The sequence below is a fragment of the Erinaceus europaeus genome, chromosome 7, assembly GCF_950295315.1.
Source record: "Erinaceus europaeus chromosome 7, mEriEur2.1, whole genome shotgun sequence".
In the NCBI taxonomy this organism is placed as follows: Eukaryota; Metazoa; Chordata; class Mammalia; order Eulipotyphla; family Erinaceidae; genus Erinaceus; species Erinaceus europaeus.
In genome coordinates, this window is record NC_080168.1 from 55,841,384 (window position 1) to 55,867,839 (window position 26,456).

General features: G+C 39.3%; 1 protein-coding gene across 2 annotated transcripts in view; it reads left to right on the forward strand.

The window, feature by feature from the left end:
- Nucleotides 1-7,201, forward strand: part of PIK3C2G (phosphatidylinositol-4-phosphate 3-kinase catalytic subunit type 2 gamma) — a 361,732-nt gene extending 354,531 nt beyond the window's left edge. For both annotated transcript variants that reach the window (XM_060194432.1, XM_060194433.1), the window contains exon 33: nucleotides 6,419-7,201. In XM_060194432.1, the coding sequence (XP_060050415.1) occupies nucleotides 6,419-6,571 (153 nt within the window). In that variant the 3' untranslated portion in view covers nucleotides 6,572-7,201. The remainder of the gene's footprint in view (nucleotides 1-6,418) is intronic.
- The last annotated feature ends 19,255 nt before the right edge of the window (nucleotides 7,202-26,456 follow it).

The window sequence follows — 26,456 nt, forward strand, 5'->3', positions numbered from 1 at the left end:
GCATAGAAGTGTAAGTTTCTTTAACAGGATTTTGGGGCGTTGCACAGCAGTAAAGTGAAGGACTTGCATGCATGAGGGCATGTGGTGAGCCTAGACTACAATTTCTGTAGGATAAAACCTCAGATAGCATAAGTATCAAAAGATATGGCAGTGGCATCTTTATTTGTAAGAAACTACTATACATTTTTTTCTATTATTATTTCACACTTGTACCGATTTTTTGGTGTATCTTGGTGTCTTGATAACTTTCTAATTGAGTAGTTTACATTTGATGTCAATCTTGAAGATTCTTTTTTTAAAAATATTTTATTTTATTTTTGAGAGAAATGCTGAGAGAGAAAAACAGAGGGAGAGAGACAGAGAGAAACACCAGAGCACTGCTCAGCTCTGGCTATGGTGGTGAGGGGGATTGAACCTGGGATTTAGGAGCCTCAGGCATGAGAGTCTGTTTGCATAAACTTTATGCTATCTCCCCCACCCTTGAAGATTCTTAATACATTATGGATACCAATCTGTAGTCATATATGTGTAATTTGTAAAAAAAAAAAAAAAAAAAATTCTTTTTTTAATTTTTATTTATAAAAAGGAAACACTGACAAAAACCACAGGACAAGAGGGGTACAACTACACATAATTCCCACCACCGGATGTCCATATACCATTTCCTCCCCTGATAGCTTCCCTATTCTTTATTCCTCTATGAGCATGGACCCAGGGTCATTATGGGCTGCAGAAGGTGGACGGTCTGGCTTCTGTAATTGCTTCCCTGTTGAACATGGGTGTTGGCAAGTCAATCCATACTCCCAGCCTCTCTCTCTCTTTTCCTAGTGGGGCAGGGCTCTGGGGAAGTGGGGCTCCAGGACATATTGGTAGGGTCATAAGTCCAGTGGGCATCATATTAGCATCTGGAACCTGGTGGCTGAAAAAAGAGTTGACATATAAAGCCAAACAAATTGTTGACCAATCATGAACCTAAAGCCAAGAATATTGCAGATGAAGGTTTGAGGTCTCCATTTTGGAAATAGCTAGTAGGTCTATTTTAGGTATATTCCAAAGGGCCCATGACTATACAATTTTATCTGTTTGTAAACTACTTTTTCTCTTCTGTGGTGTGTGTGTGTGTGTGTGTGTGTGTGTGTGTGTGTGTGTGTGTGTTGCCAGAAGCTCACTAATGTTCAATTCCAGTACTTCTGGTCCTGGTCCTTTTTTCTTTTCTTTCTTTCTTTCTTTTTTTCTTTCTTTCTTTCTTTCTTTCTTTCTACATTTCAGATGGAGGCAAACTGATAAAGGAGAGAGAGAGAGAAAGAGAGAGAGAGAGAGAGCAGCTTTCACAGTGATGTTCCTCCTCCGTCCAAGGCACCTTCTCCAGTGTTTCAGTGTTGTGGTGCTCTTGTATGCTGTTGGAACTTGATCTTAAGGTTTTGCACATGGTAAGGCATATGTCCTATGAGATGAGCTAACTCCCAACCCCCTAAAGCTTTTGTTTTTACTCCAGGCTGAAGTAGAATGAGAAAAACACCACAGTACTAAAGCTTCCTTAAGTACAGTAGAAAGCAGGATCAAGCCTAAATTTTGCAAACAAAAGTCAAAGTATCTGAAATTCTCTCCCACTATTCACTATGTCTGTATCACTACAAGAATCCTTATAAGAAATGGAAAGCACTGTTTTTAATACTTATTTAGTTTCTTTTGCCCTTGGGGCTGAGGCCCTATGTCTATGCCAAGCCCACAATTATTTCTGTGCATCCTCAGCCACAACTTATATATGCTCTCTGGGGAGCCCAATTAAGCCATCACTTGGCCCTTACCTTATTTGGAACTTCTCTCCTGCTTTGCTTCCTAAGTAGGACTACATCTGCTGGGATTTCTCAAACTGCTACAACTCTGCAAGTCTGAAAAGTGGGAGAGGGATGACCCTGACCCCTTCTCCTTACATAAATCTCTTAGAACTCAAAGAACATAGAAACACTGTATCACCAGTGTCTTCTAAAGTATTTTTTATGTGGAAACAGTTCTTTCCTTATTTATTTACTTATTTGTTTACTTATTTTTCCTCCAGTGTTATCACTGGGGCTAAGTGCCTACACTATGAATCTGCTGCTCCTGGAGGCCATTTTTGTTGCCCTTGTTGTTATTGTTATTGCTGCTGTTGTTGTTGAATAGGACAGAGAGAAATTGAGAGAGGAGGGGAAGACAGAGAGTGGGAAAGAAAGACAGGCACCTGCAGACCTGCCTCACCACCTATGAAGCAATCCCCTTGCAAGTGGGGGACTGGGGCTCGAACTGGGATGGTTAAGCCAGTCCTTGCACTCCGTGCCAAGTACACTCAACCCACTGCACTACCACCAGACCCTCTCTTTCCATTTTTATTTATTTCTCTCTTCTCTCTCTCCACCTCTCTCCCTTCTTCCCTCCCTCACCCTCCCACCCTCCCTCTTTTTCTATCTTCACAGGGGCACTGTCAAGTGCCCCCTTAGTATCTGCCCTTCAGATACTAAAGTTTTTATAAAGGGAGAAGCCTGTCTTTTTGACACTTCACAAAGTGAGCCCCAGCAGCTTTTGTCAGCCACCCCCACAACACACACACCCCAAAAAACTCATATACAAATTCAAGGGCAAGCCTAGCTAGGCTCTAGGTGGGTGAAGCCAATAATGGAAATGTTCCTAGTTCCCCAGTTTTCAAGAAGCAGAGCTGAGATTCTGGCTCCAAAGCCACCTCTCTAACTCCTCCTAACAACCGTTGGCATCTGGTTAAGAAAAAAAAAAAAAAAAGATTCTGGGCAGGGGTAGATAGCATAACGATTATGGAAATAGACTCTCATGCCTGAGGCTACGAAGTCCCAGGTTCAATCCCCTGCAAGACCCATATGCCAGAGCTGAGAAGTGTTCCGGGGGAAAAAAAAAACAAAAAAAAAAAACCTTATGATAGAATTATTACTTAAAATATTAATTTCAGTATTTAAATGGTATATAGCATTAGAGAAACAGAGCGACAGAGAGACTGACCAGAGCACTGCTCAGCACTGGCTTATGGTGGTGCTAGGGATTGAACCTAGGATCTCAAAACCTCAGGCATATAATAAAATTACCTTGTTATAGGCAATTATGTTGCAAATTATATTCCTTTCTCAAACAGTATCTTATTAGATTATATAGGAAGAATATTGTAATGGGTAGAACTGGAAAATTCTCTGTGATTTACATACTTTAAATCACTTTTTTAGATGGAGACAGAGGGGCTGCATGGTAGTTCACCCAGTTGAGTGTACACACACATTACTGTGTACAAGGACCCAACTCCCCAGCAGCAAGGGGAAAGCTTCACAAGTAGTAAAGTGAGGCTGCAGGTTTCTTTCTCTTTCCCTGTCTTCCTCCCATTCTCAATTTCTCTCTGTCCAATCAAATAAAAATAGAAAAAAAAAGGCAATTTTTTCCTAGAATTCAGGTCCAGAAATACCTGAGTCTGAAGCCCATATTGGCCCTACTCAAGGCTGATCCTCTAAGGTGTTAGCCCCTCTGCTCTCCTCCTAGTTTGACTGTTCCTTTTCACACCCTGCCTCCTCACTCCTCTTCCTACCTAAGGCCTAGACATACTTCTATTCCTGTATCATTGTTCTACTGCAGTTAATCAAAATACACTCTATTTATTAAGCTCTTGTATCAAAAAACAGTCTCCCTCCCTTCCTATCTCTGCTTTCTCAACTTCTCTTTGCCTCTATTCAAAATAAATATCTTAAAAATTATAAAAATAAATTATCTAGCTATTCAATGCAGATAGAAATTACTGCTTATTTTTAATAACATACAAATGCAGTTTGTATGTTTTCAATTATATGTTTTCAATTATATACATACGCATCATCTATGATACACAATAGCACATTTATAAAATCAGTTCCTTTAAAGAACAGTACTTTTTGCATAATAAAGCATGGATGGGGGTCAAAATGAACATGCATTTTGGAGTTCAATTCAAATGTTTATATTTTCACCAGGAAAACAACCAATTTCTAAAGTTATTTCTTTAGATTGCCGGCTTGCAAAATGCCCGGGAGACTCAATTATGTCTGGAAATGTCCCACTCAACTAATGCAAAATAACAAGAAATAGCAATATTTTAAATCTCTGCTTATTATTGGTGGGTCCAAGCCAGGCTTCTGCATTACTTAGCTTATTCTATCACCATTGAGCTAAAAGGTAAATATTATTATCATCATTATTCAAATGAGAAACAGATCTACATTTGGCAACTTGCATACAATTTATTGATGTTTCTTTCAAATTTACAACTTTAGAACATAGTTATATGATTCACAGAAATTCCTAAGGAAGACTTTTCCAAAGGTTTAATTTCTCAGAGTCATTTCACTTTTCTGTTTAAAAATATAGTAACATTTTAGGGCCTCTCTGTTTTCTTTTCCCTCCTTTTATTTACTTTTAGCTCACTTTACTGGGGGAAACATTGATTTCTAAAGCCACTGTGACTGCAGATATACCTTTCATATCTCCCATCATAGTTATCAGCCCACCAGATCCTCCAACTTGTCCTGTTCCTCCACCATAGGATACTAAGTCCCCAGTCCCCTTTCACCATCTCCCTCTTCCCACCTTTAGAGTCCTGACATCTAATATAATCAAGTCACAGTTAACTGAGGGTTCAGCCTGTGTTTTCTCTCGCTTTGTATCTTGAGTTCTGTCTATGAGTGGAATCATTCAGTATCCATCCTTTCTCTTCTATCTTATTTCACTTCAGATGATTTTTTTCATGGGCCCTTTTATTTTCTCTGTAATATAGACTATGCTTCATCTGCTGAATGTGTCAGTGGAGGAGACTCGGGGCTACTTTAGACAGTTCACAATAGCCACAGTATAGAAAAGGGAAAGGAACCTATTCTGAAGTCCTGGAAGGGTAAGGGACTCCTGGAAGGAGGAGAGACTGACGACTGACTCACAAACTCGGCTACACATCCCATTGTAGTTAAAGAAGATAAATGACATTGGAAGGGTTAGAGATTTTTTTTTTTTTAATTACCCTTTGATTTCTTCATTATGCCAAGAGAACTCAATAGGTGACAGGGACTCACTTGAATTAGCAACCTTATGAAAAGAGAGGATTATCTCCTGTCTAGAACATTCTAGAAGAAAAGCTCTATCCTAAGTCCCTGTATAATGGACTCCTGTGTTAGACTGCATCTCAGGCCCTTTGACTGGACTATGTGATAGATCACTGTTCTAAGCAACTAAAGATGGATCTTGAAGGGAATTTCAGTGGTAATTGGACAAACTCATATATGGTATGTGAATATGGTGCCAGGACCAGAAACTACTCCCACACTCACTGTTAGAGCCTTCTGAACACTTCAGAGGGCCTCCCTCTCCAGTGGCTTCCTCAGCTGCTGCTGCTTCTTTTAATTTTATGTTTTTGCATATATAGGAAACATTTCTTTCTCTCTTGTAGCTTGGCTATAAAAAGCAAACAAGTTTGCAGCAGCAAATAAAGGTCCTTTTAAAATGTGTTCTTACAGTTTCCCTGGCAACCTTGGTGGATTTACACTCTTAGCTCTCTCCTCCTTTCCTCATGGATAACTAATTTCGTGATAGTACTACCACCACCATCACCACAGGCACTTGATGGGAATGCTTCTGACTTTCTTCCTGGATATTATTAACCCCAGTAGAACAGTTCTCTTTTTAGAAAATAGATGACTAGTAAGTGAAAAAGAACAAGACACGGAATTCTAGATACAGCATAATTACAGCTCAGATTCTTTTTTTTTAAAAAAGTGATTATATATATAGAAAACAAAAAGAACATTAAAATGTTCACTGTAATTATCTCCCTATGGTGCAATACAGATTTTTTTTCTTGCTTTTTTGCTTCTCCCTTATTTTATTAAATGAGCATGTGTTTTTATAATTAAAAAATAAACAATTTTAAGTAAGTTAAATATGGTGACTTCTTCACATGTAGAAGAAAATGCTGTTATTAAAATGCTGTTATTCAGATAACATAAGGAAATGATGGAGATTGGTTTGCTTCCCTCATTAGCCTCCAACAAAGAAAGATAGTGCTCAAACTCCTGCGTGGCACAATAAATTCAAGGACAGTTAAAAGGGGAAGAGCACTAATTCCTTCACAGAAAATAATTTATAATTTTATTAAACTTGGGATGGACAATTATTAATGTAATCAGGGTAAACCCTAAGCTTCTTAGATATATATGACATTATCAAGCTCCATTACATTAGTAGAACCTTTAGTTTTTTAGACTTAGAAATGAAAATTCCAACAAAATTACCCTGCCCATTTTATGGTACAAGATATTAACAATGAAGTATTTCTAGTAAAAGCAATGTTTCTTAAAGGATGCATCTTAGCATCTATGAGTTATATCTTAATTATTCTTTTCCTTTTTAGGTGGTATATGAGGAAGTCACTGAGCTCCAAGGACATGTTTTAATGCTAATTGTCAAGAGCAACACCACTTTTGTGGGAGCAATTAACATCCAACTCAGTAGTGTCCTGCTCAATGAAGAAAAATGGTATCCACTAGGAAACAGTATGATTTGACCACTGCTATAAACATGCATTATTCATTAACTACTTGTATTTTTACCCATCTTTGAGCCCCTCTATCACCTAAGCAGGATTTTTTTTTTTTTCTGTCAAAGATAGTTTAGCAAACTATGGACAGAAGAGACAGAGAAATCAACATCAGTCTTTTACAATTGCTATTTTCCTGTGTTTCATAGCTTAGAATCTTTTCTCCTTACACTTCGATTATGGACAATTCCTTATGTAAAACAATGAAAGGGTATTTGATGCAATAAATTTTTTAAGTCAAACATTTTCATATAACTGTTTTGTGTTTTTGCAGTTGAGTGACACTTTTCATGTATTTTATAAGAAGGCAAGCCAACTGGTACTAACTGTAACTGCAACAGGCTTTTTAAAATTTTGGAAGTAAGCTAAATGTTCATCCACAGATCACTGGATAAAAATGGTATGGGGCAGTAGAATACACCTCAATTTTCAAAAGACGATATTGTGCTCTTTAGGACAAAATGGATGAGACTTGAGGTGATTGATTATGCTTAGGGAAGTATGGAGGGAAAGACAACTATTGGATGATTTTGCTCACAAATGGAATGTATAGAATTGAAATACATGAATTAAAAATATATATCTAGCTGAAAACTCTCTCTCAGACTTCACGAGAACTATAGTTGTTATCTACTGTGTGTGCTTTGGGGGGGATGGGTAAGGAGGGACAGAAGGTGGTGTGGAACTGTACCCCTGTAATTTTGTGACTTTTAAAATCTCCATTAAGTTACTAATATAAATTTTAAAATAAAATAAAATTTTGGATACATTTCTGTTGTATGCTTTACATTGGGTTGTTCTAGCTCTCCCCCTGCCAAGAAAATTGGTTCAGTCCTGCTAGTTTCGTGGGCCCGCTTGTCCCTGCCCCAAGGAACCCCGAGAGAGTTCCAGAGTTCGAGAGTGCTTGGCGCCGCCGCGGGGGAAAGAGGCAAGAGAGTTCTGTTTGGTGATTAGTTTGGGTTAGTTTATGAATCGTTGTTCCTGAATAAAGAAATACAGCTTTCCTGCCCAGCCATATGTCTCTGGTCATCTCTGTTACCCGCCCGTGAAGCTAGCCTGGCCTGCTAGAGCCTCCGAATTTTAACAACACATTTCAGAAAGGTTAAAAATAAAATATTTAATACAATGAAGCTATAAAAGTACTAGGAAAAGCACATGACTATCAAAGTATATTTTGTTAGAATGGATTTATTTTTAATCACTAATGTCAGAATTTATGAAGGAAAATATTGCTAGATTTGACTGATTAAGTAGCTTAAACTTTAAATATAAATTTCATTAATTGTACATTTACATAATCACTTATATGTAAATTTTTAATTTAATTTAATTATATAATTCATACCCTATTCAATGTTTCTCTATATGTGAACCTAAAGAGGGAGCTAGGCTCTTGTCTATAACCATATATGCATGTGATAGCCTGAACATTTGTCCATTGAAAATAATTCAGTGCCAAGAGGTAGATAGCATAACGGTTATGCAAAGAGACTCTCAAGTCTGAGACTCCAAAGTTACCGATTCAATCCCCTGTACTACCATAAGCCAGAACTGAGCAGTGTTCTGGTTAAAAAAGAAAAGAAAAGAATTCAGTGCCTGGTATGGGCTACTGATGTTGGCCTACCTGAAATGTATAAGCATGAAAATCAAGTAAGTAAACACTGTTTCTGGGCAGTTAGTTTGTCTATCCTGAGTCCATTGACTCCTTTTCTTTTCTTTTCTTTTCTTTTCTTTTCTTTTCTTTTCTTTTCTTTCTGTCTTTCTTTTTATTATTAATTTTTTTTTCTAGATAGACACAAAGAAGGCAGAAAAAGTGAAAGAGATAACAGAAGCAAATCTCCCTTCAATGCAGTGGGGGCTAGGTTTAAACCTGTCTTTTGCAAATGAGAAAGCAGACTCACTATCTAAGTGAGCTATTCACAGGCCAAAGTCCACTTACTCTATGCACCCTCTCTCTACAGAAACCTCAGCACTTCTTTGTCCAGTCCTTGCTCACTAATGACATTCTTGCTTCATGTAAAAGTTGGAATTCGTCAGATTATTTCATTATTTCATCTACTCGACTAACAGATTCTATTTCTACTCTTTATCATAGAAAAGCTACCCACTCCATTATTTCATCTACTCGCCTAGCAAATTCATTATTTCATGTCCAAGTCTACTAACCTCTACATAGCTAGATCAAAATATCACTCACTCACTTGGCAATTCTATCAGCCTTCACTCCCCAATAAACCTATCTATGTGCTTGGTTTTAAATGTAATCTACATACAGACGGTGACTTTTTTTTTTTAACTCTTGCTTCTACATTTCAGTTCCAACTGCCTATTCAGCTTCCTCCTTGCATATAATTTGATGCATAGTAGGTCCAAAACTAGACCACTGATCTCATCCCCAAAACTATTTTAAATATATGAAGTCAGCGCAGGGACAGATAGCACAATCATTAGGCAAAGAGGCTCTCATGCCTGAGGCTCAGAAGTCCCAAGATCATCTCCCTGCACCACCATAAGTCGAGCTGAGCAGTGCTCTGGTAAAATAAATTTTAAAATAATAGTAATAAAATGAAATACATACAGTCACCTTTGATACGTGCCCTCTATCTCTTCCTTTCATTTCAGTCCATCAGAAACTCCTACACACTCTACCTTCAAAATACATCCCTACCCAACTACTTATCAGTTTTAATCTGTCCCCTCTCATGTACAAGGCATAACTGCCATCTTTTTTCTAGGCTGAATTGACTTTTCTTCTAAACAGCCACCTTCTTTTTCTTACCCTGCCCCCCACCATAGTCAGTTTTCTACACAGCAACTGGGGTGATGATGTTATTATTCTGCTCAAAGCCCTATAGGAGGTTCTAATCTCAGAGCAAAAGCCCAGTTCTTTAAAATAACCTAAAAGACATTATGTAATCTGGCCTCCCAGCAGCTGTCTTTGTGATATTAACTACCTTTATTCCTCCACTGCTCACAGAACTTAAGCAGCACTGGCCTCCTTTCCAGGCACATTTCATGTGTTGAATCTTTTATCAGACACTTCCTTCTTTCCCAAAGGCACTTTTGTACCCACTCACCTAACTCTCTACCTGCTTTCAAGCTTTGATCAAATGTTACCATCTCCAGCAGGCCTTCCCTGACCACCCCATATAACACAGCAACAGGTCCACAGATGAATACCAGGTCCTTTCCACACTGTTGTAGATTGTGTTCTGCACTTATCCTTCGAACATGCTATACAATTCCCTCATTTGTTTTGCTTATTACTTATGTTCTGACTCCCTCACAATCAACAATGAATCTAAGAATAGAGAGAACTTTCCTGAAAGTATATTCTTGGCTTCAGGCAAGAGTTCACACCCTGCTGTCCTCATTATAAAGATCCCTACCTCTTACAGTTGAGACTCTTAGCCATACCCAGGACCCTCATTCTAGACACACTTTGGATATTCAGACTCCCCTATCTGTTCAGTCTTTTCTCAGGGTTCATGCCTCTAAAACTATTCTGCACTTATAATGTGAGCAATGCCTAGGAAGGGGTAATGGGCACTTGCTGAGGGAATAGGGGTGGAGCCTTATTAACACCAGCTGGAGTGTTCGTGAATATGCATGAGGCCACCTCCATGTGGGAGGAAGGCAGGGCCCTGCAGGAGGGAAACTGAAACACAGGACACATAAACTCCAGGACAGTGGCCAGGCCTTTTCAGGCCACTATAACTGAGCATAAAATTCCCAGAAGGCCAAGAGTTCCAAATTATAACTTGCCCTTTAAAAAACATATATATATGTCATTAATATATATATTATCTGTCATTGATATATATACTAATATATAATATAATATATATTAATATATATATTTTAATGACAGATACAGAGAGAAAGAGGTGTCAGGTAACAGACTAGAGCCCAGCTCAGTTGTGGTTTATGGTAGTGCTGAAGATTGAACCCAGGACTTCAGAGCATCAGGCTTAATTTTTTTTTTTCTCCAGGGTTATTGCTGGGCTCAGTGCCTGCACCATGAATCCTGGAGGCCACTTTTTCCCCCTTTTGTTGCCCTTGTTGCTGTAGCCTCGTTGTGGTTATTATTATTGCCATTGTTGATGTTGTTCGTTGTTGGATAGGACAGAGAGAAATGGAGAGAGGAGGGAAAGACAGAGAGGGGGAGAGAAAGATAAACACCTGCAGACCTGCTTCACTGCCTGTGAAGTGACTCCCCTGCAGGTGGGGAGCCGGGGGCTCGAACTGGGATCCTTACGCCGGTCCCTGCACTTTGCATCACATGCGCTTAACCCACTGTGCCACCGCCCGACCTCCTTAATTTTTTTAATAGGGGTCAGGTAGTGGCACACCCAGCTGATTGTGTGTGCCATGTGCTAGGACCCAGGTTCACGCCCCCACTCCGCATGTGTGGGAAGGAAGCTTCAGTGGAAAAGTATTGTAGGTATCTATCTGTTTCTCTCCATCTCTATCTTATCCTCCCCCTCAATTTTTATCTCTTCTATTGTTGGAGTCTCTGGCGGGGTGATCTCCAGGGGAAAGGTAACAGACCGGTTCTTTCTCACTCGCGATGGGACGACACGAAGTAAAAGACACCGGGGAGACTTGCAGCATGCTCAGACCTCAGATCTCAAGTCTCAGGCCTCAGGTCTCGTTTATTAGCAGGTGGACATGAGTTAAATAGAAAACCAAACAAAGGGAATTATTGAAATATGTCAGAAATTACAGGTTTCTTAAAGATCAGCTTGCCCTTATGGTAGGGGGCTGGTATGACAAGAATTGATACAGATACATAAAGGTCAAGATAATTAGTCTCCTGATGCAGGCATTTAATTACCCAAAGGCGTTTGAGGGGAGGAGTGGGTTGAACCAGTTAAGGCAAGATAGAGAGAAGATAAGCAAGGTTTGATGCAAATTGAGGACATCAAAGGGCAAGGAGTGTGTGATAAGGTGTGTTCTTCTGTGATCAGATGGTAAGGTGACTTTGAGTAAGTGAATCTTAAAGTAGGCGGCCATGTGGCCTGCAGTTAATGGGGAGAAGTACTGGGGTTTCTGTGGGCCTGAGAGACAAGAAGGAAAGAACTAAGTCTGAGTTTCCCCCCTTTTGCTCACCTTGGTTGAGAGAGACTAACCAAGAGGGTATCTTCTCAGACCTCCATCCAAGGATGGCGGAGTTCTCCCTAAGCTCTATCAAGCTTATGCATAGTCCCAACATTCTATGAACTAAATATGTTTTTTAAAATGACAAAAAAAAAATTAAAGGCCACCAAGAGTATATTTGTCATGCAGTTACCAAGCTCCAGCAATATACCTGATGGCAGTAAAAGAAAACCCTTTATATAACCACTATGATATATGTCCAGCTACAATGCCTGCTCTTTTAGATATTTGTGGAAGTATATTGATCACAGAAGAATAAAACACTGTAGTTACTAGCTTATTAGCTTAATTTCTAACTTCTAACTTTTGACAGACATTATGAATCAAACCCCCAATTTATATGTTGAAGTCCTAGCCCTCCATTAGCCTTAGAATGTGATTTTATTAGGAAGATGGATCACTACTGAGGTAATTAGACAAAAGGTAGGTTAGAGGATGTTGGTTCCCTCTCTAATCCTGTATGACTGATGCCCTTATGCAAAGGGAACATTAATACCACTTGCCCAAACAGAGAAAGAATACATATGAATATGAAGATAGAGACTGGGGCAATGCCTCTATTAACCAAACAGCACCAAAAGCTGCCAGAAAAATGCCCAAAGCTAACAGGGAGTCCTGCTTAACCACTGATTTCAAGGCTTTATGTTTCCAGGGCTCTGAGACTTTTTTTGTTGTTTAAGTTACCTCATGTGTGTATTACTTTGCTACCACAGTTCTTGCTACCTGCCACATTTGGTTGACTTGTTTTCTTGTCCCAACCCCACAAACTGTGCAGTATTTAGTTAATGGCTCAGTAAGCAGGAAAGGATGCCTAAATGAATGACAAAACACAAGTTAACAAGAAAAGCAAGGCTCCTAATCATCACATTCATTCACACAGTGGTTTAAAGCTCCCTTTCCTGTTTTATATCTGTATTTTATTTGTTCCCTATATAAATTCTAGTGAGGTGGGAAAGGGAGGCATTATAACTTTAGAGGACAAAAACATGTAAATGTCTTACAGTAGTATAACCTTTCCATTCAAATTTAATATTTGAGTGTGTGTGTGTGTGTAAGAGAGAGAGAGAGAGAGAGAAAGAGAGAGAGAAAGGTGTTAAATTAACTGAATGTGGAAAATCTGAGAGATATTGGCTACTGATTTAACCTCTCACATTTCATTGTCATCTTCAAAATCCCTGAGAAACTGCACAGAAAAGTAAGATATCTTACAAAAAAAAAAAAAGAAGAAAAGAAAAATAAAGAACAGAATAGAGAAGAGAAAAGGGAAGGGGAAGGGAGGGGAGGAAAAGGAAGGCAAAGGAAGGTAAGGGAAGACTAGGCATAGATCTGCTCACCTGGTAACACACAGGACTTAAAGATCTAAGGCCCCTGGTTCTCTCTCCATTATCACATGTATCAAAAGTGATGGTGTGGCTTTTATCTCTCATGTGAAACTCTATCACATGTGAAATAAATACAGTGAGTCTTGGATTAAGGATCAAGGCTGCACTTGCCTACCAAATGACTAAGCAGTTATGGTGGAAGAAACTCACTCCCAGAAAATATGGTTCAGGATTAGAACTTGGTTCTCAGAGGAAATACATCATCGGACTATACATTAAGTTCAAAGAGAAGACTTGATAGCACCTGGGAGAGTTTTGAATGAAGAAAGCAATTGCCCGGCAACTCTAAGGCTCATATTAAAAAAAAAAAGTGTCACCAATTAAAGCACACTTTATATTATCTAGCACAGAATCTTGTATGCTATCAAAACTACTTTAGTTAAAAATTGTTGAAATTTTATTAAAGCTCCTTCTTCAGCAAGATCATTATGACCACCATTGCATTAACACTGGAGTTTCTGTGGGTCCAGACACAATGCTTAGACTTTGAAAACACAGCCTAATGAATTTTTTAACCTTGCAAGTTTTTAATGACCTAAAGAGTACCAAATGACTGGTTTTTATCATTAAAAGGAAACAACATAAAGCCCTAGGCTTTAATGAACACAGCATCATAAGATGTAGTCTTTGAACAAAAATAGACAATAAGGAAAAGATAAACCTTTTTATTTTCTTAAATAAGTTTTTGAAGCATTAGGTCATAAAAGACATTGACTTCTTTCTTTAATGGACTTTTTAGACAGATCTCAAACTACCAGGGCAGATATTTAAACAGTGGCTGAATTTAAATTGTGCTTCAAATTGTAGTGAAGGTGTAGGTTGAAATTCTTAGCTTTGGACAGCTATGCTTCCTATAGCAACTTCCCCATTTTGTTGTTGTTGTTGTTGTGTGTGTGTGTGTACGCATGTGAGTGCACACATGAACATTATTTTTAAGTGACTTTACAGTGACAGTACACTGGAGGAGACAAATCCAGATTTGAATTCATGTGTCAAGCCTACAGACTTCAATCACTTCAACAGTAGTTTTAAGTAGTTTCTGCATTTTGTAATTAAGGAAACATTGATTATTAGAGTTCAGAGATACAAACTATGGTCACAGTCACAGAAAAGAAGTGGGTATTATTAATAATATTTAAGTCAAAAAGAATGGGTTATTGTGGGAGCTTAGTGCCTGCACTATGAATTCACTGCTCCTACAGCCATTTGTTTGTTTGTCTTTTCTTTTCTTTCTTTTTTTTTTTCTTTGATAGGATAGAGAGAAATTGAGAGGGGAGGTGAAGCTAGAGAGGGGGAAAAACATCTGCAGACCTGCTTTGCCACTTGTGAAGCAACTGAGGAATCCTTTTTTTTTCTTTTTCTTTTTCTTTATTGCTGGAACTGCTCCTGGAGGCTATTTTTCCCATTTTGTTGCCCTTGTTGTTACCCTCATTGTTGTCATTGTTATTATTATAGTTGTCACTGCTGCTGTTGTTGTTGGATTGGATAGAGAGAAATCAAGAGAGGAGGGGAGACAGAGAAGGGGGGAGATAGACGCCTGCAGACCTGCTTCACCGCCTGTGAAGCCACTCCCTTGCAGGTGGGGAGCCGGGGCTTGAACTGGGATCCTTCCACTGGTCCTTGCGCATGGCACCACATGTGCTTAACCCACTGTGCTACCGCTCAACACTTCACACAAGATCCTTTTTTACATAAAGAAGAGATGCTCTTTTCCTGAGGGTGAGGCTGAAAAATGACTGGCTGTGATTAAACTTATGTTCCAAAACTAAGAAAGCAATTTAAAGGTCTGTGGCCTGTCAGCTTCTGGCTCTAAGATTCTGATTTACCCCAGGGCTCAAGAAAGGATTGGAGTAATTTGAAAAAGGAAACTAATTTCTTGCCATCAGAACAAGAGTAGTGAAAGAAAGAAAATAACATTGAAGATGTCTAACTTAGCAATAATGAGAAAGATAAATTCTCTCTCCCCCCACCCCCAGGGTTATCGCTGGGGCTCCATGCCAGCACTATGAATCCACTGCTCCTGATGGCCACTTTTTCTGTTTTATTGGATAGGACAGAGAGAAATTGAAAGAGGAGGGGGAGATAGGGAAGGAGATAGACAGACATCTGCAGACCTGCTTCACTGCTTGGGACCTGTCCCCCCTGCAGGTGGAGAGCAGGGGCTCTGACCTGGATTCTTGTGCTTAATACTATGTGTACTTAACAAGGTGTGCCATTGCCTGGCCCCCAAAAGATATATATTCTTAAAAGACATATTGACCCCCACCTGCAGGGGGAAAAGCTTCACTAGTGGTGAAGCAGGGCTGCAGGTGTCTCTCTCTCCCTCACCCTCCTCCTTCCCTCTCAATTTTTCTCTGTCTCTAACCAATAGTAAGCAAAAGAAAAAAAAGACATATTGACATCTAAAAACAAAGACTGGACAAATATGAGCAGGAAATGAGAGCCAGGAGAAAGAAGTGCAAAAATTAAGGAAATGCACTCAAGTCCAACTTCCCTTTAAGAATGTAATAGAAAAAGGTGGTCCGGGAGGTGGCACAGTGGCTAAGGCACTAGACTCTCAAGCATGAGGTTCTGAGTTCAATCCCTGGCAGCACATGTGCCAGAGTGATGTCTGGCTCTTTCTCTCTCCTCCTCCTATGTTTCTCATAAATAAATAAATAAAATCTGTTAAAAAAAAAAAGGTAACACATTTGAATTGTTACTAGTTCAGAAATGGAAGACTGGGGCAATAAAAGGGGAGGGAGAAAACTATTTTTAAAAAATGGAAACATCTTGGAAAGAAGCTATAATGATATCCTAGAAAGATTCTACACCAGAAGTTCCTTCAGAAGATCCCTCTTAAAGAAACACTATGGGGGGGGGGGGGGCGGCGCAGTGGCAATCAGGTTAAATGCATATGGTATGAAATGCAAGGACCTGAGCAAGATCTAGGTTCAAACCCCCGGCTCTCCAGCTGCAGGGGAGACACTTCACAGCTGTTGGAGGTTTGCAGATGTCTATCTTTCTCCCATCTACTCTATCTACTCTCACAGTTTTCTCTGTCCTATCTAATAAATGGGGGAAAAAGTGGTTACCAGGAGCAGTGGATTCATAGTATAGGTATCGAACCCTAGCAATAACCCTGGAGGAAAAAAACAAAACAACACACTATTTTGTAAGAATAAATTTTAAAATTACAACAGGAAGTAATTTTCTTAACAGGTAGTTAAGCAAACCAAGTCAGATTTGAGAGGAAATGAAAGAAGACAGGTATAAAGGAGTATAAGAATTATTGTTTGAGTTCAAAAGAACAGAGGTATCACCAAGGGAGTGTCCCACAGAAACACAGTTGGAAAATTTATGGAACTGATGCTATAAGGGAAAATGAAGCAAAGACAGGACTCATTAAAAGGAAACTAGACAGGGCTATTATAGGTCAAGACTTGTTCTGAATAGGATGTTGTCTGACATGACTGTTATCTTTGTTAGGTGGCAGTATTCTACTCAAGAGGATGAAGACAGTCACAACTTGTTTGACAAGGGATGTGAAACAAATACGGAATTCACTGACTTCAACTCTCAAGGCAAACAGCTAAGAGCAGAAAGTTGAAATAACAAATGTCTGGGGCAGACAGCAAAAACGAAGTAGAACTAAAAAAGGCATGCAGGTCCAGGGAACAATGCTATTTCTCAAAGAGATTCAGGGATGAAGAGACCAATGAAAAGCTATGACATAGTTGGAAACGTGTGTGTGTGTGTGTGTGTGTGTGTGTGTGTGTGTGTGTGTGTGTATGTGTTTAAAAATATTCATGGAGCTGGAGCCCTACTTCTTGGAGACCTGCCCCACTAGGGAAAGAGAGAGAGACAGGCTGTGAGTATGGATCAACCTGCTAACTCCCATGTTCAGCGGGGAAGCAATTACAGAAGCCAGACCTTCCAACTTCTGCACCCTATGGTGACTCTGGGTCCATAGTCCCAGTTGGATAAAGAATAGGAAAGTTATCAGGGGAGGGGATAGGATACAGAGTTCTGGTGGTAGTAACTGTGTGGAATTGTACCCCTCTTGTCCAATGGTTTTGTCAGTGTTTCCTTTTTATAAATAAAAATTTAAAAAAATATGCATGGTGGCTGAGTGGTGGCTAAGTAAGCTCAAGGACCCAGCTCCCCTCCACCTGCAGAGGGATCACTTTACAAACAGCAAAGCAGGTCTTCAGTTGTCTATCTTTCACTATCCCTCTTTATCTCCTCCTCTCTCAATTTCTCTCTGTCTTATATAATGAAATAGAAAAAATGGCCATGAGGAGCAGTGGATGCATAGTGTAGCCCCAGTGATTATTCTGGAAATGAAAGAGAGAGAGAGAGAGAGAAACAGAGAAAGAGAGAGAGAGAAATATTCATTATCATTAGGCTTCACTGTTGACAGATATCAACTGCAGTCTAGGTAAAGAATCTGCCAGAGGGCGGGGATAGGGAGCAGCAGCAGCTATGTTTCTCTCCCCTCCTCTCCCTGGTCAACTAGGAATGCCAGGGGATACCACCTGGGACCTCAACAAGACAGGACTAGAATGACTTCAGGAAGCCACCAAATCACTGGTGAGTGCAAACACGAGTGAGTTATGGACAGAGAGGAGCCTAGGGAGAGATTAAGTGGCTGGTAACAGTCCAGCATTTTACCAGTTGAGAAACCACCTCCAGTGTGTTACACCAACAAAAAGATGGCTGAAGGGAGGAGAGGACTCCCCAAAGACTCACCAAATACAAATGTGAGTCTCCATTGCTGCTGCCCTCAGAGTTTGGAACAGCGGTGGGGAGGCCCTGTGCTGACACCAGGGGACAGAGAACTAAGAAGGAAACTCAGGAGATGATCTATACCTCCTTGGCCTAATAGTGGAGTTGTGAGAGTCTCTTTGCATAACCATTGAATTATCTCTCCCCCACGCTGCTTTATCTCTTGGTCAGGAGTCAGTGATTAAGCTAAGAAGCCTACTTATAGTTTAAAAGCCCTTAGGCTCCCATAGCCTACAGGGAATAAAAAGAACAAAAGAGGCTTTTAAAGCCACTGTGCTCCAACACAGGGATTAAAATAATATTGAAACAACTGTCAATTTCTACAACTGTGAACCCTTTAATTACCTTACAAGTCAATCCAGGCAAGAGTGATCAGTAATTAGAAAAGTACTGAGAGAGGGACCTCATAATATCCTATATAGAATGGTTAAACCAAAAAGAAGAAATATTGGAGAATTGAACCGGGACAAGAGTCCAGCTAAAAGCCCCCCAAAGGTTGAAGTACAAAATAATGAAGTCAGCATCCAAACACTAGTTAAGGAAATAATCACATGAGTGAGTAAAGAGTTTGAAAGAATTGTCATCAGAAATGCAGAAACAACAAATGAGACTCTGGAAGAAAACACTAATTACCTCAAGGTTATTAAAGATCTGAAAGCTGAAGTAGCCATGCTAAGAAAACAACTAGGTGAACAAGATAAAACAGTATCAGAAAGGGTAACAAAATAGACAAACTCCAGAAAACAGTAGAGGAGAGAGAGAATAGAATCAATGAGGCTGAAGACAGAATTAGCAAGATTGAGGACAAATTAGAGACAACTAAAAAAGAAGTAAGAGATCTCAAAAAGAAATTAAGAGATACTGAAAACAACAACAGAAACCTATGGGATGACATCAAACGAAATAATATAAATATTATTGGCTTACCAGAAGAAGAAAGAGAGAGAGGTGAAGAAAGCATTCTTCAGAACATAGTAGTTGAGAACTTTTTTAGTCTAGACAACATCAAAGATATAAAGGTTCAAGAAGCCCAGAGGGTCCCAAACAGAATTTTCCCGGCTTAAAGACACCAAGACACATCGTATTTAGAATGGAAAGGAATAAAGATAAAGAAAGGATCCTGAAGGCTGCAAGAAAAAAAGAAAGAGTCACCTACAGAAGAAAACCCATAAGATTCTCTGCAGACTTCTCCACACAAACACTATAGGCCATAAGAGAATGGCAAGATATCTATCAAGTACTCAATGAGAAAGTCTTTCAACCAAGACTACTATATCCTGCTAGACTGTCATTCAGACTAGATGGAGGCATTAAAACCTTCGCAGACAAGCAACAGTTGAAATAATTAACTATCAACAAGCCTGCACCAAAAGAAGTTCTGAAAGGTCTCCTATAAACAGACCATCACAAATAGGCCATATATCAGAACACTCTAAAAATGTCGAAGAATGGCATTAAAATTTCTTCAATCTTCGATATCAGTAAATGTTAATGGCCTGAATTCACCTATTAAATGGTACAGAGTAGGAAGATGGATCAGAAAACACAACACAACAATATGCTGTCTACACGAAACCCACCTAATTCAACAAGACAAACATAGACTCAAAGTGAAAGGATGGAAAACTATCATTCAAGCCAGTGGCCCAAAAAAAAGGGCAAGAAAAGCTATTCTCATATCTGACATGATAGGCTTTAAAATAAATAAAATTAAAAAACTAGGAATAGACACTACTTAATGCTCAGAGGATTAGTCAATGAAGAGGAGTTAACAATTACTAACATCTATGCACCCAATGAGAAGCCATCTAAACACATCAAACATCTACTGAAAGAGCTACAACGATATGTTAATAGCAACACAGTCATAGTAGGCGACTTCAACACTGACAGACAGACTCTCTCAACTTGACAGATAATCCAGGCAGAAAATCAATAAAGACATAAGGGAGGAGACAGATAAACTAGAACTATCAGACATTTTCAGTCATTCACTCCAAGAAACCGGAATACACATTTTATTCAAATCCATATGGGTCATTCTCAAGGATAGACTGTATGTTAGGCCACAAAGACAGCATCAGCAAATTCAAGAGCATTGAAATTATCCCAAGTATCTTCTCAGACCACAGTGGTATTAAACTAACACTTAACAATCAACAAAAGATTAGTAACTGTCCCAAAACTTGGAAGCTCAGCAGTACACTACTTAAGAAATACTGCGTCAAAGAGGAAATAAAGAAAGAAATCAAAATGTTTCGAGAGTTCAATGAAAATAAAGGCACAAGCTATCAAAATATTTGGGACACAGCTAAGGCAGTACTGATAGGGAAGTTCATAGCCATACAAGCACACATTAGGAAACAAGAAAAATGAGCCGGGTGGTGGCACACCTGGTTGAGTGCACATATTACAGTGCACAAGGACTCAGGTTCCAGCCCATGGTCCCCACCTGCAGGGGAAGAGCTCACAAGTGGTGAAGCAGTGCTGCAGGTGTCTCTCTGTCTCCTTCTCTGTCTCCCCCTTCTTCTCAATTTCTGGCTGTTTTTATCAAATAAATAAAGATTTTAAAAAAAGGAAACAAGAAAAAGCACAAATAAACAGACTGATTACAAAACTTAAAGACCTAGAAGAAGAAGAACAAAGGAACCCTAAAGCAACTGGTAGGATATAAAAAACTAAAGTTAGGTCAGAAATCAATAACATTGAAAATAAGAAAACCATACAAAAGATCAACAAAAGTAAATGTTGGTTCTTCAAAAGAGTGAACAAAATCGACAAACCCTTAGCCAGACTCACAAAAAAAAAAAAAAGGGAGAAGACCCAAATAAATTAGATTGTAAGTGAAAGAGGAGATATTCCAACAGACACCACAGAAATTCAGCATATCATGCGAGAATTCTATGAACAACTATATGCCACCAAGCTAGAGAACGTGGAAGAAATGGACAATTTCCTAGACACCTACGAACTCCAAAAATTAAGTAAAGAGGAAATAGATAACATGAACAGGCCCATCACAATTAACAAAATTGAAACAGTTACCAAAAACCTTCCCAAGAATAAAAGTCCTGGACCAGATGGTTTTCCAAATGAATTCTACAAAACCTTCAGAGAAGAACTAAAACCTCTACTTTTAAAAGTCTTCCAGAAGACTGAAGACATTGGAATACTCCCTTCCAGCTTCATTGAAGCCAACATCACTTTGATACCAAAAGCAGACAGGGACACAACCAAAAAAGTAAAATACAGACCAAAATTTCTGATGAACATAGATGCCAAAATATTGAACAAAATTCTAGCCAACCGGATACAGCAGTATATTAAAAAAAATTGTTCATCATGACTAAGTGGGGTTTATCCCAGGCATGCAACTTTGGCTTAATATACATAAATCAATCAACGTGATCCAATGCATTAATAACAGCAAGACCAAAAACATATGGTCATATCAGTAGATGCAGAGAAAGCCTTTGACAAAATACAACATATCTTTATGAGAAAAACAAAAAAAGGGAATAGATGGAAAATTCCTCAAGATAGTAGAGTCTACAGATAGCAGACCTACAGCCAACATTATACTCAATGGTGAAAAACTAGAAGCATTTCCACTAAGATCAGGTACTAGGCAGGGATGCTCACTATCACCATTACTACTCAACATACGGTTGGAAATTCATGCCATAAAATCAGGCAGGAGTAAGGAATTAAAGGCATACAGATTGGAAGAGAAGAAGTCAATCTCTCCCTATTTGCAGATGACATGATAGCATACATAGAAAACCCTAAGGAATCCAGCAAGAAGCTTTTGGAAATCATCAGGCAATACAGTAAGGTGTCAGGCTACAAAATTAACATTCAAAAGTCTGTGGCAATCCTCTATGCAAACACTAAGTTTGAAGAAGACAAAATCCAGAAATCAATTCCTTTTACTATAGCAACAAAAACAATAAAATACCTAGGAGTAAACCTAACCAAAGAAGTGAAAGACTTGTATACTGAAAATTATGAGTCACTACTCAAGGAAATTGAAAAAAGACACAAAGAAGTAGAAAGATATTCCATGTTCATGGGTTGGAAGAATCAGCATCATCAAAATGAATATACTACCGAGAGCCATATACAAATTTAATGCTATCCCCATCAACATCCCAATCACATTTTTTAGGAGAATAGAACAAACACTACAAATGTTTACCTGGAACCAGAAAAGACCTAGAATTGCCAAAACAGTCTTGAGAAGAAAGAACAGTAGTAGAGGCATCACACTCCCAGATCTCACATTATATCATCAGAACTGCTTGGTACTGGAACATGAATAGACACACTGACCAGTGGAACAGAACTGAGAGCCCAGAAGTCAGCCCCCACACCTATGGACATCTCATCTTTGACAAAGGTGCCCAGACTACTAAATGGGGAAAGGAGAGTCTCTTCAACAAGTAGTGTTAGAAAAAATGGGTTGAAACATGCAGAAGAATGAAACTTAACCACTTTATTTCACCAGATACAAAATTCCAAGTGGATCATGGACTTGAATGTTAGACCAGAAACTATCAGATACTTAGAGGAAAATATTGGCAGATCTCTTTTCTGCATAAATTTTAAAGACATCTTCAATGAAATGAATCCAATTACAAAGAAGACTAAGGCAAGTATAAACCTATGGGACTACATCAAATCAAAAAGTTTCTGCACATCAAAGGAAACCACTACCCAAACCAAGAGACCCCTCACAGAATGAGAGAAGATCTTTACATGCCATACATCAGACAAGAGGATATAACCAAAATATATTAAGAGCTTGCCAAACTTAACCACAAAAAAACAAATAACCCCATCCAAAAATGGAGAGAGGACACAGATAAAATATTCACCACAAAAGAGATCCAAAAGGCTGAGAAACATATGAAAAAATGCTCCAAACCCCAGCAATAACCCTAGAGACAAAAAAGAAAAATAGATCTTTTCCCCCTGAATCCACAGGAAGGAACATGCCTGTGGAGACACCTATCAGTTCATCAAATTTAATTGCAACATTAGCCTCCAGAATAGGTTTATGTCATCCACTTATCAATATTACTAACCCTACTACAGATTCATAAGGTAGAAACAGGCTATCATGAAACAAAAATCACTATCAAAATAAATATTTCCTAAAATAAATTTTGTCAATTGCCATTTTACCTCCAATTGTTACATTTTTCTACAATTGTAAGAATTACGCAGGGGCATGCATATGCACATACACTCATATACCACTTTTCAGTATTTCAATGAACATTGTTGAAAAATCAGATTATTGATTTAGATACTGCAGCTGACTATGTTACAGAGACTGAAAGTGAATTTACTTTTATTTTTTATTGGTTTACACTGTTATAAAATTTTAGTAATATAGCATCACCTATACTCATGTATAAAACTCACCATACCACTGCAAACTCAGACTGACAAGGACTCAGAAGTTACACAGGCTCCTGTGCTAAATATGAATAGATATGGGCTGTAGGTTGGTGGGATATGGTCAGGTTGGTGGGATTTAGAGTTAGTGGTATTAATAAACTTTCCTCATATTTGGGAACTACTGTCTGCCCTAATCCAGCTTTCTAGGCCTATTCTCATCTGACACGATCTTCCCAGACAATACTGTTAGCCCACCTGCTGGCTATCAGGCTCAGGCAAAAATTTATTAGTCATAAACCCCTTGGAAGAAAAATAAAGTAGGCTTCCTAGCTTCTTCCCACCTGAAGACCCCTAATTTCATCTGCTTCATTCCTACCTTTGGGTTCCTATTTATTAAACAATTTGTCCTGCTTTACATCTTACCACCTTTCAGCCACCAAGACACAGATGCTGCTACCATGATGCCATCCTGACTTCCCTTGGCAGATGACCTCACCAATATGTTTTGGAACTTCACCTCTCCTGAGCCCTATGCTATTAGGGAAAGATGGAAATAGGCTGGGTGTATGGATTGACCTGCCAATGCCCATCCAGTAGAGAAGCAATTACAAAAGCCAGACCTTCCATCTTCTGTACCCCATACTCCCAGAGAGATAAAGAAAAGGGAAACTTCTAATAGAGGGGGTGGGACAAGGAACTCTGGTGGCAAGAACTGTGTGGAGTTGTACCCCTGTTATCTTGCTAATCATTGTTAAATCACTAAAAAGAAAGAAAGATAGATAGAAAGGAAGAAAGAAAGAAAATTCCAGTACTATTACACCAAAGAGATCCCTCTACTTTTCCTAGACCAAAAAATGTTGGGGTTAGGAAATGAACTGACAGAACCTGAGGAACACAGGCAGTACTATGACATGCTAGAGTACATGCTCCCCAGACACAGGGGCTTCCCATGCTATTAAAGAAAGAAATTTTACGTAAAAAGTGAATAGCAACAGGTGTTGATGTGACCTAGAAAAGAAATTGAGGCAAGGCTTAAATGTTTATGAACTGTCTCCTCACCTACCTCCTATTTCACTTCCCTCAATTAATCCAAGGCTAAATGTTAGAAGCAGTAGTTTTAAAGAATGTTAGAAGTAGTTTTAAAAGTTCTCTTTCATGCAGTTATTTGTTAAGTGCTTTTAGTATAAGTTGTTGGTGGTGAGAGATAGAAAATTCCTTTCCCTTTGTCCCTTTAGGAATAGGACTTAATTAGTAAGCCACCTGTTGAAAGGAATAGGACCTAATCAGTAAGCCACCGGATGTTTACTGAGACCCTGGTAACAGACAAAGCTTATCAGGGCCTTTGCACTAGGAAATTATTTTCTAGGAAGGGGCCACTGATGGCGGGGGGATGTGGTGACCCTACCTTGCTAGATTTTATTGGTTGTGTGATCTTACTATATTTAAAACTAGCCCGCGCTTTGCTTTGAATGGATCATGCTTTTGCTAAGTTTGAAATGATTGGATTTTGTGTTTGCTATAGCCTGTTATTGGATGTAGGTTGATAAGGTGATGTGTTCCCCCTCCCTGAGTGTAGTCTGAATTCCTATAAATTGTGTGGTTTGAGGCCTGTTCAGGGTCAAGCTTGGTAGACTAACACCAGTCACCATCTCGGCCTGGATTGCAATTCGTGAATAAACATCTTTTGCTTCCTCTTAGTGGATGGTGATTTGATTTCACCCTGTAACACTAACCTTGTCAGACAAAGTAAGGACTATAAAAGATGAATAAGGGCAAAAGACTGGCATACTTAAATGATAACTCTTTAGTCATTACCAGGTCATCTGATCACCTGGGGCCCTAGTCAGGAGGTCCTGCAATTCCCACAGACATGATGGGCCTAGACCTCTAACAGATCCCTCTCACCATTGTCACTGGTCATCTCCATCAGGAACAACATAGTGGATGCCTAGGTGGGCCCCATAGGACCTTGCCCTCAAAGTGGATCAACAATGGCAGAGACATTCTCAAAAAGGGGATTGGACCAAAATCCTCAAAAAAGGGAGGTTGGAACAAAATCCTCTATCACTCGAGGAAGATGGGTCAGGTAATGAATGGGTGCAGCCTAGAACATTCCTAGTTATGACCACAGAATGTGAGCTCAGACCTACAGAGATGCAGAGGTTACACAGACCCCTGCACTGAATATAGGCCCTAGATTAAATCGATGTGGTTCATAGTTAATGGTATTTATATATACTTTTCCCAGATTTGAGAGTTACTCTCTTCCCTAATACAGCTTTCTAGTCCTATTTCTAACCCTGATACCATCTTCCCCAATAATACATTTGACCCACCTGCACGTTAGCTGTCAGGCTCAGGCAAAAATTAGTAGTAATGGGCCCCTTGGAATATACCTAAAATAGACATAATTGTTCCAAAATGGAAACCTCAAAATCTCATCTGCTGTATTCTTGCATTTAGGTTCCAGATTATTAAGCAGCTTGCTCTTCTTGCTTTTCAGACACCAAGTTACAAATGCTACCATGACACCAACCTGACTCCCCCAGGCAGATGACTTCACCAATGTACCCTGAACCCCCACTTCTCCTGAGCCCTGCCCCACTAGGGAAAGACAGAAGCAGGCTGGGAGTATGGATCGACCTGCCAATACCCATGTTCAGTAGGGAAGCAATTACAGAAGCCAGACCTTCCACCTTCTGCACCCCATAATGATCCTGGGTCCATGCTCCCAGAGAGATAAAGAATAGGAAAGCTTCCAGTAGAGGGGATGGGATATGGAACTCTGGTGGTGGGAAATGTGTGGAATTTTATCCCTCTTATTCTTTGGTTTTGTCGATATTTTCTATCTTTTATTTTATAAATAAATTAAATTAAAAATTTATAAACTTGCATCATGGGTATAGTTTCTCCTGCTCATGTGAGCCTGTCAACATGTTAGTAAAATTTATAACTGGGTGCCTACAGATAAGTTACAGCTGGTACAGAAAGAATGTAAACTGGGATAAGCCAGCACGTCAGGAAAGATTTCCTGGCTACAAGAGGAGGAGAATGAAGTGAAAATTTCATAGGCTGCTGGTGACCCCCCACTTCTTCATCCCAGTATCTGGAGTGGTGGGCTCTCACGGTAGCTGTAA